This window comes from Rhinatrema bivittatum, chromosome 10 (assembly GCF_901001135.1).
Source record: "Rhinatrema bivittatum chromosome 10, aRhiBiv1.1, whole genome shotgun sequence".
Taxonomy (NCBI): Eukaryota; Metazoa; Chordata; class Amphibia; order Gymnophiona; family Rhinatrematidae; genus Rhinatrema; species Rhinatrema bivittatum.
Window position 1 is genome coordinate 117,775,136 of NC_042624.1, and position 18,986 is coordinate 117,794,121.

An 18,986-nucleotide genomic window follows, 5' to 3' on the forward strand; every position below is an offset into this window, starting at 1 on the left:
CAGAACGTTTCTCTCGGGGGAATTCGCCATTCTTGAATGCGTCAGATCAAATACGGTGCTATTGGAAGTATGCAGCAGTGTGCTCAAGCATACAGAAACTTAAACTGTTTTCATTAAAGCAGTCAGTACAGAGATAACATGAGCAAAAGCGCTTCCAATCAGTGGGCTGGGATTCTTGTCTAACGGCACAAGTTACATAGTTGGAGATGAGGCGTACAAGTGTATTCTCATACGGGCTCACAAGTCATCCCATCTGCAGGGAGAACACAGACCATCGCACCTGAAGGGGAACATTGGAGGCTCACACGGGTGACAGCTATTCAAAGGGATCACATCCCTCGCCCCAGGAAGGAGGAGGAGACAGAACAGTTCTAAGGGCTTCTCCCCTACTAGTCTCCTTGATTGGTGGGTTCTTAGGTTGTCTCGGCACCACTTACTTTTATAAAAACTTTTGATTATCTACAGTATACAACATTGAATGTGGTTGCGCCAGGCTGGCATCAGAGATGAAGATAAATAATCAAAGCCTAGTTGGATCTGTGTCAAATTAAGAAGCACTAAGAGATGTGTAGTAGTGATAACATAACATGTGTCATTTGTAACAATGCATTCGGACTTATCGTCTTCAACAAGGGCCAAGGCAACACAAATCTCAGAGCGGTAGCATTCATCATATGCTGCCATGCTTACGTAGACTGAGGAATAATGGATACATTAAGTGTCCTCCCAGGGACAGTAGTGGGGGCAAAGATAGTAACAGAAAGAAGAAGGACTGCGATAAACGGAAAAGTGAAGGGAAGCCAATAGGGGAGATTAGACAGGCCTCATGGTCCTTATCTTCCATCACGTTTCATGCTTCATTGGAAATTTATATGTATTTAACTTTTTCTCTATACCACTTTATTGGCCCCCTTAGATTGTCCAGTGCAGTGTACAATGAAAAAAAAATAAAAACCCCTATCCTTTCCCCCAACTCAAATAATCCACCCCACAAAAAATAAAATTTAGAAATAACACAACAAGCCCACTACCTAAATATTTCACTTCCAAAAGAACAGCAACCCTTAAAGAACCCCAAAATCCCCTTCCAACTTGTGAACAGCCTAAAAGTACTCTATCAGTTAAGCCAGGCTTTCATTTTCTTGAGAAAAACAAGATAATTTCAGTGCTAGCACTGAAAAAGCTTCCCCCCCATCAGGCTTTTCCATACAACCTATAAAGGTTACTTCTGCAGGGCTCACCTCCCTCCAGCAGGGGCCCTCAGTGAGCTATGTTCCATGCTGCCCCAGTCCTCGGGCCTTCTGGCAGCCATGTTTGATAGCAGTGACTCAGCACTGCCACACTTTTATAAGCCTGCCTCGTTCACTGCACCCTGCCTCGTCTTGGACTTTTATTTACTCTGTGTTGTGCCCATTTAGCTCTGGTTTGCCTTAGTCCTTCCTGTTCCTTGCTTCGCTGCAGCCTAGCTGTTTCTGTGCGTGTGCGCTACCTGCTAAGTCCTGCTGATTACCAGAACCTGAGGGCTCAACCCGGGGGGGGGGGGGGGGGGGGGGAGGTGGCTGGTATAGGCAGAAGACCCTGACGCTTGACCAGACCTGTTCCTGAGTTCAGCCTGCGCCTGCTTTGGGAGGTTACCGTACCCTGCAGAACCCATCATTGTGGCAGATTCCATGCCAAAGGGGCCTGACTAGATATTAGCCTACACTGGAGATGTAGATTACCACTAATGACTCTAAACACCAAAGATAAGATCTTAAACTCTATATGGGCTGAAACTGGGAGCCAATGAAAAGACTGAAGTATTGCCCACCCCAGGACCACCCGAGCTGCGTGTGAGCCGCTGAGGGAGGCCCACACTCAGGCTGTTACAATAATCTGATTGTGAAATCACCTGAATTACTCCTCTAAATGCCCCTCACTCTAAAAAGGGGTGACATTTTCTGACTCATTGCAATTTGAAAATGCCAAACCATCTTAGTCACTTGTTCCCAAATCTCTAACCAGCCATACCCCTTCCAAGATAACTGACAAAGGGGCAGCCTCTTGCCCTGCCTGATTGATCTGTAATATCTCGGATTTAGAGGAATTCAACACCAGGTTACTTCTAACAAGCAATCCGTGACCATACCAAGTTTACCATTTACGTTCTGAACTGCTCACGCCTCATTTTTTAATTGGGAGCACCAGCTGAATATCATCTGCATATAAATAACCCCCTACCCCTAGATCACGGAGTAAAAGTCGTAAAAGCTGCGTAAAAAATATTAAAAAGCAGTGGCGCAAGGGTATGAAGAGCCCTCAGCATGGAAACCTCAGGCTGCATCCCCCCTACCAAAGCCGGCCTGGTGGTTGAGCGATTCAGCTTCCAGAGGCTTCTGCTGAGCACTGGGAGGGCTGAAGATCAGAGCAGAGCTCCAGAGCCCCCGGGCAGTCAGCCTAGAAGATAACTTTCCTCTTTCCCTCACCCTAGAGGAGTGTTATTTGTGGAGCTGTAATCATTACGGGCCAAGGATTCACGATTGTGTGTGTGTTTCTTTTGGGGAGACGGGGGATTGACCCTGCAGTTCCCCCCATGCTCCTTTGGAACCAGGACTGGGATCTGGCACCATCAGCCTTCACTCACTAGCACCTGGAACTTTCTTCCTCTATTTTATATCTCTGCCCCCAACATATCCAGCCTGGTCATTGTAGTGGGGGGTCGTATGCCAGGGCCATGCAACAGGCATCACCTTCAAGCAGTGACCAGGTCTCCCTTCTTCCCCGCCTCAGGGGCTGTACATGCTGTCTGCAGCATCCCCTGAAGACCCAACTCACAGATCGGACCAGGGATCTTCCACGTCGCAATGTCCAGCCATCAGGCCAGCCCACGACATGCATGTGAAGTCACCTAAACTAAAGGTAACGTTCTGGATCACTGCCTCAAGAACGCGAGCAAAGGGACACCCCGCTCTTGTACCTCACTCCCCAGAGTGAAACAAGGTGGCCACTCTACAGTCTGAGCACAGCCACGGCGAAAGAGGCAGAGGCAGATTCCCATCCCGCTGCTGATTTGGGGGGAGCCCACAGATCTCCAGAGGAACCCGCAACTCTGCAGCAGAACCCGCTGAGCTATTTACTAACCAGCACCTCTGGGGGGCCTGCGTTTGAGAGCCAGGCATCACCAGGTGTGGCTAAGAAGGACTGATATGGACTGAGATCTTTTTCTCTACCTTCAATGCAGTGTTATGTTTCCAGAAGTTTTTCACAGAGCTAAAAATTAAAAAATAAGAAAAGCAGGTTAGTGAAGGGAACAGAGTGAAATATCAAAATAATAGACAAACAAAATTAGAATTAACTGTTGCCTACATCAAGGGCCCCTGAGTGCCACAAAGAAGCCTGGTTTTCAGGACATCCACCGTGAATGTGTACGAGATTCATGTGCACACCATGGAAGCTGTATTCATGGTGGGTATCCGGAAACCCAGACCTGTCTGTGGCACTCCAGGACTGGTCTTACCCCTGGTCTACATAGCTAAATAGTTCCATCACATTTACACCCCTTCAAGGGGTTAGAAATAGACTTTTGTGATCGTCCTGCACAACTTTAGACGCTTGTGTTATGTCCCTCCTGATCCTTAGAAGGTGACCTTTGTGCTATTAGAGCCCTTTCTTTCTACTTTGAGCCTGGAGCTCACCTGCTGCTCCTGCTACGTGCCCTCTAAACTGTATTCCAGGCCCAGCCTCCTCCCTACTACTGGCGCCGCACCCTACGGCAATCGTGGCTGACTCCAGGAAACGTGGCGCCACGGACCTCTAGGAACCGCAGTGGCTACAACGGTCTCCTCGGCAGCCTCCTCAGTTTTAACCACTCTCAGCATAAAGAATTCTTATTTTTCCTCCTAGGAAATTGCCTGTTCCTAAATCCGGGCCTGTTTACTGCTCAGTAATATCAAATCTTCTGCGTGTGCGCCCGGCAAGCAAACGACAGGCCGCTTCATTAAAAGCCACCCATACAGTAAAGATTTAGTTTCAACACAGACAGTATCTGCCAAATATCAACCTTCAATGTGATATTATGAACCTCTATTGGACCCTCAGAGTAAGCACTACCGGTACTTCTGCCTTCATTGCTTTATATTGATCGTCAGTCCCAGTTTTCCACCACTTTTTAGTGGGGGTTTTTTTTTGGATTTTGCAAATAAAAATGGTTTTGAGACAAGTTAAATTGTCTTGTTGTAAACTTCTTTTTAGTGATTATAATCCCAAAATTCCCGACACGTGCTGCGTTCAAAGCTTATTTCTGCATCAGGGGATTGAAGTTTCAGACGATTAACTCTAAAAGAAGCAAGCAATAAACCATTAAAACGGAACACCAGCATATAGCACATATAGCACAGCAAGCAGTAAGCCCGCACGTACCATCTCTTCTGTCATTCAGTGTTTGGTGCCAAGGTTAACCCTGGCAGGTCAATGTGTTTTCAAGGACCTGTTTATTTTTTTAGAAAAGTGACATCACCAATCAGAATAATTCAATACATTGACACCATCAGTATCCCTCATAAGTTCGTATTAATGAATACGGCTCAATCTCTGCATTGAGAACCTGCGGTGTGATTGTGTTCCATGTAATTATCCAATATTGTTCTCAAATATTCAGTCTCGCTTGAGCAAACAGAATTATCTTGAGAACGCTCAAGTATTATGTAATAGATTTCTGAAATGCAGTTATCCTAGGCGAGCCATAAAACCAGCATACAAGAGAGCATTGAATGCTGGGTGGCAGGGGCTACGTCTTGACCTTAATAAATCTTCTACAAAGAGGTTAGTGTGCTCGATAAGGAATTCTAATAAAGCTCAAGGAATAATCTTGGTGCTTCATAAACACTGGCACATATTAAGCCTGCATTCGATATTCCAGGAACACCCAATGGTTGCTTACACATGGGGAAAGAATTTGAAAGAGATCATTGTAAATTCTGTTCTACCTTCTCCCACAGATGTCCATACTAACTTAATGAGAGGTCACCGTGCATGTGGCACCTGCTCCATGTGTGACACTAACCAGTTCCATACAATCTTGGCAAGATCCTGTTTCTGAATGTAATTTTGAAATGTGGAGCCACACTGACTGTTCATCACAACATAATAGATTGCATAAGCACTTGATGGCTTAGATAACATATGTGGGACACACACAAAGAAAAATACAAACTCATATGACAAACCCAAAAGTTGTCTATTTACTAGGAAAATACAAGCACTCATAGTCCAACATTGTGTTCAACATTCACACGCCTTTAGAGATTTATGGTGGTGGGTGATAGAGAAAAGTCACCCCTTCAGGGCGTGAAGATAACTATCAAGCAAGACTGAATTTTCGTGAATATTGGATAATTACATGGAACACAATCACAGTGCAGGGTCTCAATGCAGAGATTGAGCAGTATTCATTAATACGAACTTATGAGGGATACTGATGGTGATGTCACTTTTCTAAAAAAAATAAACAGGTCCTTGAAAACATATTGACCTGCCAGGGTTAACCTTGGCACCAAACACTGAATGACAGAAGAGATGGTGCGTGCGGGCTCACTGCTTGCTGTGCTATACGCTGGTGTTCTGTTTTAATGGTTTATTGCTTGCTTCTTTTAGAGTTAATCGTCTGAAACTTCAATCCCTTGATGCAGAAATAAGCTTTGAACGCAGCACGTGTCGGGAATTTTGGGATTATAATCACTAAAAAGAAGTTTACAACAAGACAATTTAACTTGTCTCAAAACCATTTTTATTTGCAAAATCCAAAAAAAAAACACTAAAAAGTGGTGGAAAACTGGGACTGACGATCAATATAAAGCAATGAAGACAGAAGTACCGGTAGTGCTTACTCTGAGGGTCCAATAGAGGTTCATAATATCATATTGAAGGTTGATATTTGGCAGACGCCGTCTGTGTCATTAGGAGTTATAACCGACATCCAGGTGAAAGGCTTAGCATCAACATTTCTGCTCGAAACAGAGAAGACTTGCACACTCCGTTTCCAGCTGGAGTTTGTCCCTGGTAAACCACATCTTTATCCTTTCCAGTGAGGTTCGGCCCAGTGCCACTGATAATCCCTGAGGACTGCAGCAGGGATTAAAAAGCCGTCCTTAGAGTCAGGCACACAATTGCAGGCTGCAGCAGAGGGAGGGGAGCACATTTCTGCTCCCACACTGGACTGGGTTAGACTTTTTATTTTACAGCTGATTCGTATCAGAAGCCATAAGCCTGGAGAGAGGTCACGGGTAAAACCTGGCAGTGGGGGGGGGGGCCCCCAGGGTAGGAAGACCTGCCCCTTCTGCAGCCTCCTTGAGGACAGAGGTATGGGGGGGGACGGACCTGCTGCATGGCCCTTCTGGTGTTTGCAGAACATGACGTTTTGTTAGAAGAACTGTGAAGAAGGGTTTTGCTTCCCCTCTTCCTGTCCTACTGGAAGAACATCAAGAGCTGCCTGTTCTAGTCTGGATCCCTTCCATCGTGGGATTCAAGATCGTGAGGTCGAGAGAGACATTGGAGAACAGCGAGTAAGACCAGACGGATCTTTTGAAGACCCCCAAATGGCGTGATCACGCCTGGGAGAGAGAGAGGAATTGGGCCTCTCTGTGCAGAGACTGCGTTAGCATTTCTGCGAGCACCGGAGGGGGTTCTCTCTCCAAACCATTTCACCCCCGGCCACACGGGAACCTCATTTGTCCAAGCCCTGGACAGTGAGGGTTTCCCTTGCCCTGCAATAGAGAATGAAAGAGCAGCCACCTCTGGGATAAGAACTGATGTGAGAACACTTTCAGTAAAGTTTATTTTTTGGGCACTCATCCAGAGTCTCCTGCGTCATTTGCTTGACACTCACATCCATCAGAGGGAGAGAAAAGGCGATCCATCTCCCAGGGAAGAGAAACAGTGCCCCCCCCCCCCCCTGGAGGAGCCGTCTTCCCCCCGTCAGTAAAAGAATCCAGCCCCAGGTGAAGGAGTCTGTGTAAGGGAAAACTAAAAACCCGAGCCAGCCCCAGGAGAACTAGAAATGCTTTCATGGCCCCGTCGGTGTTAAGTGGTTACCAGGAGATGGGGTTACACTTATGAGAATTTTTAAACAGCTACAACAAACAAATATTGTGGTTAGCAAGGAAATATTACCACATGAGCCGAAATGCTTAAAAAAAAAAAAAAAAATTAACAATAAATCACACAAGGTGACCTCAAGTCCTACAGGGGGGGTACATTTAAAAGTCTTTCAAGGCCCTTAGGCTGTTGGAGAACTTCTGAGATCTTCCAGTAAAACACAAAAAAAATAAATAAATCCACACCATCCACATTCAGCATTTGCTCCAAAAAAAAAAAAAAAAAAGCCTTTGCTGGTGTGTTTGGTGCAGACGGATTATCTTGAGGTGAACACACCTGGATCTGGTGACATCCGTATAGAAAGCAAAGTCCGGAAATCCCACAAAAAAAAAAAATCACCATCTTCACCTACCAGGGGTTTTCTTCCCCCACTACTATACTCCCTGTGAGGCACTCGTAAGGGATGACGCCCTCCTTGAGGGTTCTCTGTACTGGCACAGATCTAGGACCCAGTGATAACTTTCTTCCCCCACTACTATACTCCCTGTGAGGCCCTCGTAAGGAAGACGCCCTCCTTGAGGTTTCTCTGTACTGGCACAGATCTAGGACCCAGTGATAACTTTCTTCCCCCACTACTATACTCCCTGTGAGGCCCTCGTAAGGAAGACGCCCTCCTTGAGGGTTCTCTGTACTGGCACAGATCTAGGACCCAGTGATAACTTTCTTCCCCCACTACTATACTCCCTGTGAGGCACTCGTAAGGAAGACGCCCTCTCTGAGGGTTCTCTGTACTGGCACAGATCTAGGACCTAGTGATAACTTTCAGATGAGTCTCTCCTGACAATCCTTTCAACGTATCGTTTACTTGGCAGCACTTTTTCCTGACTCCAAACTGCAGCTCCACATCTCAAGGCGCTCTTGGTGTTAAGGAATGTAGATCATAAAAAAATTTCGGTTCAGTTTGTTTTTTCGTTTCGGAGGTTTAGGGGATGCACGTAGAAGTCGGGCTTGCGCGCGCGCCAACCATATTTTAAATAGCGCCCAGATCTGCGCCTGTAAAACCCGCTGTGCGCACATCTCCTAAGTTTCCAAAAAGGGGCAGGTGTGGGCATGGTCTGGGAGGGGCCTGGCCAGGAGATGCGCGCATAAATACTTACATATCCCCGGCGTGCACCGAGGTCCTCTGTCTTGTAACTGTACTTCTGCTATGGAGGACGTGTAAGTTATAAAATAAAAGGATCGAGCCATTTCTGAGGGGCTTAAAGGGTCTGGGGTAACTGGGGAGAGCGTAGGCTATGAAAGCGGGGAGGACCCTAGCTGATAATTGCACCCGCTGCTTTACAAACTGGTGAAACTGGCAATAGCGTGGGCGCCACCCTTTTTAAAAACCCCTTACGTGGTAGAAACGGGATTTGCATGCCCGCGTGTGCATGGCCAGGCTATTTCATAACGTGTGCAAGTTATAAAATGGCCACGTCCCTGGGCTCGGGCCGATACACACGCGCCAGTTTCAAAGTTACCATTCCCATGGTTTTTTTTTTTCAGTTTGGTTCATTTCCCAAACCAAAAAAAAAAAAAAAAAAAGGCATCTCCTCCCTCCAAGAAAAGCAAAACGAAAAAAACCAAACGCAAACCAAGCCTCCCACAGCTCTCCAACCAGCCTTCCCCTGTATAAAATCTAACCTGGGGCCCAGGTCCGGCCAGAACATCCCTGGGCCTCTCCCAACCCTAGCCTGAGGCCTGGGCCTACCATGCTGGGCCCCCCCCCCAGGCCCTTCTTGCCCCCTATAAACATATGATGGAGTCAGAAGCCTCCCTTGCCAGCCCTCACTAAAATAATCTTTTGGGCCGGAGCAAAGATCACTCGCTTTGGCCCCAGCGACTGTGACTAATAGCGGTGCTGGCCGCCTGGAGCGTGGCGCCGGTGTGACATCATTTCAGCGCCTCTCTCTGGTGTGGCCATATCTACAGTCCTGGCACTCCTGAATGAAGTCAAGGAGTGTCTGACTAACCCCTTCCTAACACCGGGAGCCCGAGTGCTTCTCCCTTCAGCCTCAGCCACCCTCTCCTAGGGCGCAGCGCGAGACAAAGTAGGCTCAGAAGGTTTTTAACATCGCACTCAGCGCCCCACACCTTGCATCAGGAAGTGGTGAGGGAACACCACACAGTACACACTCCCTTCTCTCTCTGACCCCACACAGCCAGCATCTGGTACAAAGAGTAAGGGGCATTTCTGGGTCAGCCTCATGATTTGCATAAACTGAGTCTCCAATGTATGCAAATCTGTCTCATGCATATTCATTATGATGTCCTGAAAATCGGGCCAGTTAGGTGAGTCTCTCCAGGACAGGGTTGGGAAGCCCTGCAGGAGCTCACCCATCGTGACACAAGTACTCAGGGTCACGATGGACACTGGTCCATACAATCTTGTGACCGACAATAGGCGCAGCTGCAGACGTCCTCACTTCGCTCTGCGGACCCGCATTTCCCGCTGCGCCCTTCCTCGTGGCCTCTGCTCTCACCTGTGCCCTTCTCCTCCATCGTCGGCTCACAGTGCCCGCCCTTCCCATCTCGCTGCCCTGCACATGAGCTCCTGCTCTGGTCGTATTCATATCTGCCTGAACTCCCACCTTTTCCAGGCTGCTTTTAAATGTTACACCCTCGTTTGTTTGTTTTTTCCAGATCTTAAGCCTTCTCAATTTTAACCTTCTTCACTATAATAAAAGGTTCCAGGAAATTAGGGGCAGACTTTGGCTTCTGAGTAAAAGGAAAATCAAATCAAACTAACTAAGTTATTCATTAATGAATAGGTAACTGGCTAGGGGCGGCCGGCCCAGGAGAGCAGCCACGCTGTCTGTGTCAGGACCGCACCGGCAGAGACCAGGAGAGGGATGTGGCTCCCCCAGTTACCAGACTGGACATAACTTTGGAGGAGGTCGCTCCCCACCTGGAGGGACAAACCTGCTGCTGCAGGAAATGCATTGTATTTTTTTGTCCTTTGCCTTCACCAGGTTATAAACTGCACAGAGCAAGGACTGTCTCTTCTGTGCATCTGTACAGTGCTGTGTATGCCTGGCGGACAGTGATGCTTTCGATAGTCACTCGCTCTGCCATTTCCCCCTCCGTCCACATACTACCCCCAGATCCACTCCCCTCTGCAGCCCCTGTGACACACTATCCCCATCCCCCCTTCTCCAGACACATTCACTTCCCCCTTCCTCGTCCCATGCACACAGAGTAAGAGGAAAGGTATTTTTCACTTCAGGTTGGTGATCAGAGATCTTCTGTACAACAGCAACAATGGTGGCCGGGAGGAGAGTGTGGCAAGCATTGCATCATGGGACATGGAATTCAAAAGGCTGTATTCCCATGACGCAGGCTCCCTGAACTACATTTCCCATGACCCACAGCAAACAGAACATGCTTTGGGGGTGGGTTTTATTCCCTCTTACATATGACTAAACAGAATATTCAGAATGATTTTAACATAGAACTTAAATCTAATACACCTGGCGTTTCACTTAACTGATTAGAGGATTCCTATTTCCTGCTTGGTTTTTCTGCATATATCATGAAAAAAACTCCTGTAAATATTTAGGGGTAGATATTCAAATGCTACTTAGCCAGATAAAATCGGACTTATCCAGTTAAGTGGTTGTTGCTGAATATCCAGCTATAGCACTTAGCAAAATAGCTAGGTGGGCAGTGCTACCTATTCAGTTAACTTGGCCAGATAAGTCGTGATATTTAATTTTATGCGGTTAAGTTAGACGTGGCCACAGCAAGTTTAAGGTTATCTGGAAAAGCTCATGCGGCTAACTAATTCTTATCCAGATATATTCCGTGGCATTGCCATGCAGGTGAATATTCTGAGTAACGTACACAGCCAGATGTTACAAGCGTAATCTCGAAGGCAGGGCAGTTAGTGATTTGTCCTTGGGGTTTGCAAACCAATAACTTTCATTTCATTTCAGGGGGGGTTCAGGCTTAATTTCATTTTGGGGGGGGGGGGGGTTTCCTAATTTTTTTTTTATTTGGGGAAATAGTTCGCACTATTTCTCAACACAAAAACAAAAGCCATAATTTCGGCAGGATTCTTTTGGTTTGTTTGCACAAACTGAAATAAGAGTGCGTTTCGTTGCATTTATTATTTCATTTGTTGTCTAAGTTGATAAGTTCTCAGCTGCAGCTCTCGGCTTCCACGACTTGTACACAGGCCAATAATGTCAAAGCCCCAGCCATTGGAAATCCCTCTGCCAAAACAAGAGTTGCCAGTGGGCTTCATCAGTGCTGGTCGGGCTGTTCCAGTCCTGGTTTTACTCCACTTCAGGCACAGACTTGTGATCTTGGGAAATCGGAATTACAGGTCCATACATGCAATAGGGTTAAAGCAAGACTGGACCAGACTGGCAGGCAGAAATTACGCTCAATGCGACCCTCACCGGGACAGGGAAAAGGTTATGAGACGTCTAGAGAGATTCTTACCTCACGCCGCAGTGTGCATTCACGTGGCCGGCAATTCGTGGATTCTAGGACAAAAAGAACATTTCCGTTGTGCTGACAGCTCCCCAAGAATATTTGCCATACTGCAGTAGAAATGAGCTCTCTATTAAAAAGTTACAGGTATATTTTAAAAGGAGCATGCATGCAGTACATGTGCTTCATTTAAAATATCCCTGTGCATGTGCTCACACACGTGACCACGAATGAGGGGGGAGAGAGAGAGAGAGAGAGACACTGTCTGATGCTCTGTATATCTCCCACTGTAAGAGGGCCACTTTTACATTGGTCTGCATAGAGTGCAAGGGTCTGTAGACCTTTGTAACACTGCCCCCTCCCCAAAACCCACCCTGAGCTGAAAATGCCCCTCTTACAGTGGGAGATATACAGAGTGTCAGTGTGTCTCTCTCTCTCAGTCTCTCCACCCCCTCCAGGTGTTCAAGATCCATGTAGTCCAAAATCTCCAGACTTGAGCCTCATCAGGACCAGCAGTAAAGTTACACATGGTGCACGCTGCCCAGTTCAGCCTTGCAAAATTTGGGGGGTTGCGCGTACAAGTCTTGGCCCCCATGCCCCGCCCCTTCCCTGCCCCCTTATTCTTGGCCCCCGTACTTCCCAGCTTCTTAGAATTCGTGATGCTCGCATGCGGCCCACATACACGCGTATGGGACTGTTTTTGCACGAGCAACGTTTTTAAAATCTCTGTTAGTGAGCAGATGGCAACTATTGGTGACCACCAGTTTCTTTGTCATGCAACGCAACAATAATTGTAGCACTGTAACTTCACGCATGAATTCCAAAATAAATAGAAAGGATACAGATGTGCAAAGGTTTTGACTGCAAAAGCAAACGTGGCAGAAACTGGACTTTTCATGTTTGTGAACAGCTTGGCCATAAATGCAGATGATGGTGGATGAAGACCAATTGGCATTATCCAGTCTGCTCGCTGTCTTCCTCTCTGGTCATCTACCACTTTAAGTTAAGTATATAAATTCCCATATGCACACCAACACCAATGCTCACACACACACACACACACCCCTTGTCTTTACCTGACCTCCCCATCCTCAGCAGGTTTACCTATAAATTCCCATATGCACACCAACACCAATGCTCATGCACACTCACGCAGACACACACGCCCCATGTCTTTACCTGACCTCCCCATCCTCAGCAGGTTTACATTCTCTTCCAGCGCTGGCCTGCACTGCCTCCGCTCTGCTAGCGAGTTTTTCCAAGGATTGTCACCTTCCTCTTTGATCCTTACAAATTCTCAAATCTTACACCCAGGCCCCCTTTCACTAATCTCTTCCTGCCCCCCCCATGTAACGGGAATGTGTAGCACAAAGCAGGCAAAAGAGAAAATCCCTTTCTGGTGCTTTTTGCTCCATTTCCAGCTCCTTCCCCCATTTGTATTTCTTTTTTTGTAATGTAACAGTTTTAACAAATATAAACATATCAGATGTGTCTACAGTCAATGCAAAACAGGTAAATATATAATCATATACTCCCCATTTGTATTTCTGATGAACTGCAGAAAGCTTTGGGAAAAGATAATTGAGCGTTTTCTGGCCTGAGGGCAGAAATGATCCCCTTGGGGTCTGTCTGATTAGTACAGCACATGCCATGGTGATCCCTCTCCTCCCGGATTAATGTGCACATAGAGGAAAAGCCACCGCGCTTAGGTCAAGGTGACAGCAAAGCTAAACGCAAACTTGCTTTAAGGACCATTGTGGAGATCCTAAAGCTCACAAGACACGCACTGGGGGGTCAGCGATAGCTACCATGCCCCTAAGATAATTATTGATCCCTCCCATTTGTAAATCCTGGGGATGGGAGATCCTGCAACGCCACGTCAGACTTACCAGCGGTTTCATGAAGAACGACATAACCCTCTTGGCAAAAGTTGGAAGTCTATAAAGTGACAGCTGTTGTTTCAGATTTGGATCAACAATATCCATGTCACTGGGAGGAAAGAGAGGGAAACGGCGTGAGATCCAAGTCTTCCTTTTATCTTACCTGATTTATCAATTCAGCATAAAATCCGACTCACTCGTCGGTTACAGGAGCAAACCCTGGAAGCCAGGACCAAGCTCTCTGTGTAATTGCCTTTGCGTCCTACTCCTCATCTTGGGATCCTGGCTTCACCGTTCCTTATTCCCAGCATGCATAGGGCACTCATCACTTGGAAGTGAAGAGTCACGTCTTTAAGGTTTGGTTCATCCCCCAGCCTCCCCCATCCCCAGAGCCATTGGTGTTCCTCTTCCATCTCGTTAGGTCACTAGGGTGGACCTTTCCTCCCAGATTCCAGGTAAGCTAAGTCTCCCTTCTCTCCTGCATTAAGTCAAGCACCTGCGTGGGCATGAGAAGTACCCATTAGATGAGGTGTCTAGCGCTCAGGTGCACAAGCAGAGATCATCTCGCATGCACTATACCCTCCGCTTGATCAAAAACCGCCAACAAATTATAATTGTACCCTTGCTATTTCTCCATACTCCAGTGACCGTGTCCCAGAATCCATGACTCAGGGACAGTCATTTTACCCAACATCCATCAGTCTACAGCACCCATTGTCCAGTCTCCCCTCCATCAGAAATTCATCAGTCTGAGATGTACATTCCCCTCCATCATTCTTGCATTGGCTTGTCTTATATCGGTGTTTCTCAACACCGGTCGATGGACTGGCACCAGTCCCCGGAAGCATTTCTGCCGATCCACAGAGTGACGATGATTGCAAGAGGATGAGGAGGATGCGAGAGCTTCCCTACAGCTGCACATGTTGCATTGTACCCCGCACCACAGCCAGCAGACTTTCCCTGACTCTGCCTTGCAGTACCAGTCCTGAGGCCCCCATCTCTGGAAGGGGAGCAGCTGCAGCCGAAGGTTAAGAAGCCTGCATGAGACGGAGTCAGAGTCTGCTCCACTCTCAGAACCAGCATCCAGGAGGAGATGGGGCCACTGCAGGGCTTGAGAACGGAACAGACTCTGACTCCGTCTCATGCAGGCTTCTTAATATTCGGCTGCAGCTGCTCCACTCTGAGGGATTGGGCCTTGGGATCGGCCGCCACTGGGAAAAAACTCTTATGGGGCAGAGCTTTTAGTCGCAGTAGTGATGCTGGCTGGCAGGGAGGAAGGAGAGAGAAGGAGGGATTTCCTACCTTTTTTTTTGTTTTGGATGAGCTGGGGGCTGACTGGGAGGGAAGGAAAGAGAAGGGGATGCTTTGCTCTTTTTCTAAATGACCAAATGGTGGCTGACTGGATAGTGACGGGAAAGAGAGAGGGAGGGAATTTTTTTTTCAATGATCAGCTGGTGGCTGGCTGGGAGGAAGAATGAGGGTTTTTTTTTCCTGAGGACATTATTGCTGGGATAGGGGAGAAAGAGAAGGAGCAACTTTATTGTGGTTTGGTTTTTTTTTAGAAGACTGGCTTGTCACCTTCTTAAAATGACAAAGACCAGCTGCAGGGCTGATCCAGGACATTACGGATTGGATGGGGTGCATGATCTTCTGCCCACCCCTGGCTCGGTGCCTGTAATTTAGGGAAGGTAGGTAGCCAGCCCCTGGCACACAAAAGGACGAGAAACAATGTCTTGTACAACCCCAGCAGGCGCATCGATCGTCCCATCCCACCCGAACAAGAAGAATGCAGCATCCCCCAGATCCACAGCCCAGTCACTGGCATCCAAACAAAGAATACATCCGGGGACAGATCAGAAAGTAGGAAGAAAGGCACACAAAATGGAGGAGAAAAAAAAAAGAGAGAGAAATGAGAACAGCAAGAGAGAGAAAAAATTAGTCCAAGAAGGAGGGGCAGAGACAGAAGAAACACAAAGAAAAATGGAACGAAGGCAGTTAATGAATTTTGGAACAGCAAAGATGGGCGAGAGCATTAAGAATATGTGCATATCTTCATTATTTCTTATGGAAATTAGACAGGCAAAGGCGAACCACACTTAGATTTCAGATGAACCATTAGTGAGGATGAGAACGGGTTCTACGTACAATTTCTCGGTTAAAGTCGAGGCTCCATCAGCAAAGAATCCTCTTATGCAAAGCTCGTTTAAGGCGTATTCAATCTGTGGTGGGGTAAACGGTACCAGCTTCAGGGAAAAAGAAAACAATACGTTCAGCTTTGGGTTTATTTTTTACGCCGACGTCTTGAGTGCTCGTGAATGGATCCAGATTGATAGCTCTAGGAGCCAAAATCTTCCCATGACCCATAGACCAGAGAAGATGCAAGAAGAGGTGATGAACGCTTCCTTTGACCATGTGGAGGAGGCTAGAAAGACTTGGAGTGTTCACAGAGGGCTAAAGGACTATGAGGGGGAATACAGGCACTAATAGCAGATAAAGACCTCAAGACCTCTCCAATCTGCCCATTTTCTTTACTTATAATACTGCAGACCTTACCTGATTTCTGGTTTTATCTTCACTTCCTCATAGCTAACGATCTTTGGCGCTTGCCCTGTGCTTTCTTGAGTTCTGATACCACTTTGACCCCCAGCAGCTTCTCTAGGAGGCTTTGTGTCTAAGACGCCCACACAAACATTTACATGGAGATCCATCTAAGGTAGACAGAACTCTTAGAGCCACAGGGAAAGGGTTAAAACTGATTCAGGATTAATTTACTTCAAGAGAAAAATTGCAGTCTGGGAAGAGTTACCCATCAGGTCTAACGGGGGCAGATTCACTGAGAGATTCTATGTTTAGTTATTTATTTATTTGAAGAGTTTTATATACCGTTATTCGGAAAGCCATCATAACGGTTTACAAAGGAATACATTTTAACAAAGAGGTTATTAGATATCAACAAACATGTTGTAGTAACAATAATGTTCCCTAATTCCTATCGATGCTGGGATGCCTATAGACCCGGTTCATCTGCAAGTGTCTAGGAGAGTTGGAAGATGTCTGGTTATCATAAAACCAAGATCTTTATTTCATCTAAAACTTAACCCTGTGACTACCATTCTCTATCGAACGGTGACAGACAGGACTTGAAGGTTCACTATGATAAATTCTGCCGTGTTTTTCCGGCCCTCGGTTAAGTTGTGCCAAGTTTCTTCACAGCAGCTCTGACAAAATATCATAACAGGTAGAAAGCCAACGTGGGCTAGGTTTGTTCTAATGGAATTGGTCCAAACCTTTTATGGGACACATTTCAATCTAGGTGCAAAGTATGAGTGTGCACGTGCACTCACGTAACCTTAGTGAATTGCTGCTGCTGCTCTTTCTGTGAGCAGATGGAAATACAATTACATCCTCAATCTAAGGATCGCCTGCTTTTGAATCCATGCATACTGTGAGCCATTTCACAGGATTCGGTTCTCACGCCAGCTGGATCCCTTTGGAAAGGGTCCCTCCCATTGTAACCGTTTCCCATAAATTAACCCTTTATCTACTCTGCCTCCAGCAAAATGAACACCCAAATAGGTTTATACATCACAAAACAGAAAAGCGAAGCCTTAATCTCACGTTTACAACCTCTGCAAAAGGGTCGCTGGGGCATAAATTGGAAATAATGCACAACACGGCGCTTGGCAAAGGGATTTCCGTGCCCGAGCTTTTCTTTTTTTCTGCCGATTTCCATGTTACGTGAGCTTTCAGGAGCACAGAGGTCCCCTCCTACAGGATCTCTAAGGCTCCCCTACAGCGATATTGCTGGAGAATGCCAATGTCTCCCACCACAGCAGAACGAAATGAGAACACCTTAATTATGTACTGTATGTTCCACTTGTTGGATAGGGGGGTATAAATATAATTTTAAATAACATAAATAAATAAATATATGACTACAAGACTTCTCTGGAGCAAGGAAATGCAAACGCGGGGATTTCCATTCATCTGCCCAGCCCTTCACACCACACCACGTCCTTTGCTCTCAGCGGGGTCTCTCGCCGGCCCACAGAATTCCTAAACCCGAAACGTACCTTGTGTCCCGCCTGCTCAAGCAGGGTTTTGGTTTCCTGGATAGCCCGTCTCACAGCCGGTGGTGGCAGGAAATATCCATCCGTATCATAGTACCCGATGGTGAGGGGCGCGGTGCTGGCGTACACCTGCAGGGAGAGGAGAGGGGAGCCGGCTTATTGGCAGAGAGTGCTGTAGTGAGCCAGGCACCCCAGAAAAGGGCTCGTTCACGCTCAGGTTAGGACTATCTGTGAGAAGGGAAGTGGAGTCAGTTATAATAAAGAGTGGTAGCCTTTTGTTAAAGGTGATGGTTTCACTGGGATAACTTTTGATTCTTTAAAAGGCCCTTAGGGTTTCAGTCACTCTGAGGCTCTTCTGCTCTCACAATCTTGTCCCGCCACGAGTCACCACACTGGCGCTCAGGTTGCTGTTCAACAATAAAAGTTGAACAGGTTTACAAACGTCCAATCAGCACAAAAAAAATTGTCTCAGTTTCTTATCCTCTAAATATACACAACATTCAGTTCAGTCAGCTCACATGGGTAGGGACTGGCCTTTCCTGGGAACCCTCCAGAACCTGTTAAGCAGGCAGATACCGTCTCTCTTCCCTCAACTTTGTCCCCTTAGATGAGTTTTCAGTGGAAAATTCCCCCGTGCACAGGTTTCTTTTCCCACGAGCAAGGCAGCTTCTCTCCCTTGAAGAATTCCCCACTTTTCAGGTATAATTTCCTCATCTCTCTTCTGATGAAATGGAGGTATTCTTCCTGATCTCTCATCCCACTCTTCTCCACCCCGGGAGCTCTGGGCACCTCTCCCTTTGGCCCCTCCTGCCATGACCTTCCAGAAATCCTCTTCTGGTAGAATCTCCTCTCCCAGGACTTCCCTGTGGCCTAATGCCACCGCTACCCCTTTCAGATTTCAAGTCATTCTCGTGCACTCCTCTGCATGTACTGACTCCCATGAGCCCTCCCAAGTCCTCCTACCACGCTAACATCACATTACAGGCAAGGGCTGGTTGAGACCCCACACCATGGGCACTCATAAGAACTTGCCATGCTGAGTCAGACCAAGGGTCCATCAAGCCCAGCATCCTGTTTCCAACAGTGGCCAATCCAGGCCACAAGAACCTGGCAAGTACCTGGAAAGCATCGGACAAGTTCCAAAGGTTTTTTGCTATCAGAAAACTCACCCATTGTCTTAGCTTTCCTCTCTGGTTGTTTGCTGTTACCTGTCCTCAGTAATACACCTGACATTTCCATCCTTGTCAATGACAAACAGCAGGCCTGATGCTGGTGCCTGTGCACCGGTTGTGTGTGGCTAACACGCGTGGCACCTAGATCCGTGCTTTGCAGTCATCGCACCACTGGCGCCCAGTTCTCAAGCAAGGGCCCAGAAGTAACATCCCTGCTCAGCAGTAATAAGAACTGTGATCCCATCTCTGTGGGCATAAGCTGTGCTTATAGAATTGAAAAGCAGGTGAATAGTTTGGTGCAGCTCTGTATGTGCTTA

The 18,986-nt window shown here is 47.0% G+C and overlaps 1 protein-coding gene across 3 annotated transcripts in view; it reads right to left on the reverse strand.

Annotated features, from left to right (window-relative positions):
- LOC115099909 (vitamin D3 hydroxylase-associated protein-like) overlaps positions 1–18,986 on the reverse strand; it is a 64,441-nt gene that overhangs the window by 5,559 nt on the left and 39,896 nt on the right. For all 3 annotated transcript variants that reach the window (XM_029617903.1, XM_029617904.1, XM_029617902.1), the window contains exons 8-12: positions 17,501–17,626; positions 15,573–15,670; positions 13,437–13,536; positions 11,557–11,600; positions 3,210–3,249 (exon numbers count right to left, since the gene is read on the reverse strand). In XM_029617903.1, coding sequence (XP_029473763.1) covers positions 3,210–3,249; positions 11,557–11,600; positions 13,437–13,536; positions 15,573–15,670; positions 17,501–17,626 — 408 coding nt within the window. The remainder of the gene's footprint in view (positions 1–3,209; positions 3,250–11,556; positions 11,601–13,436; positions 13,537–15,572; positions 15,671–17,500; positions 17,627–18,986) is intronic.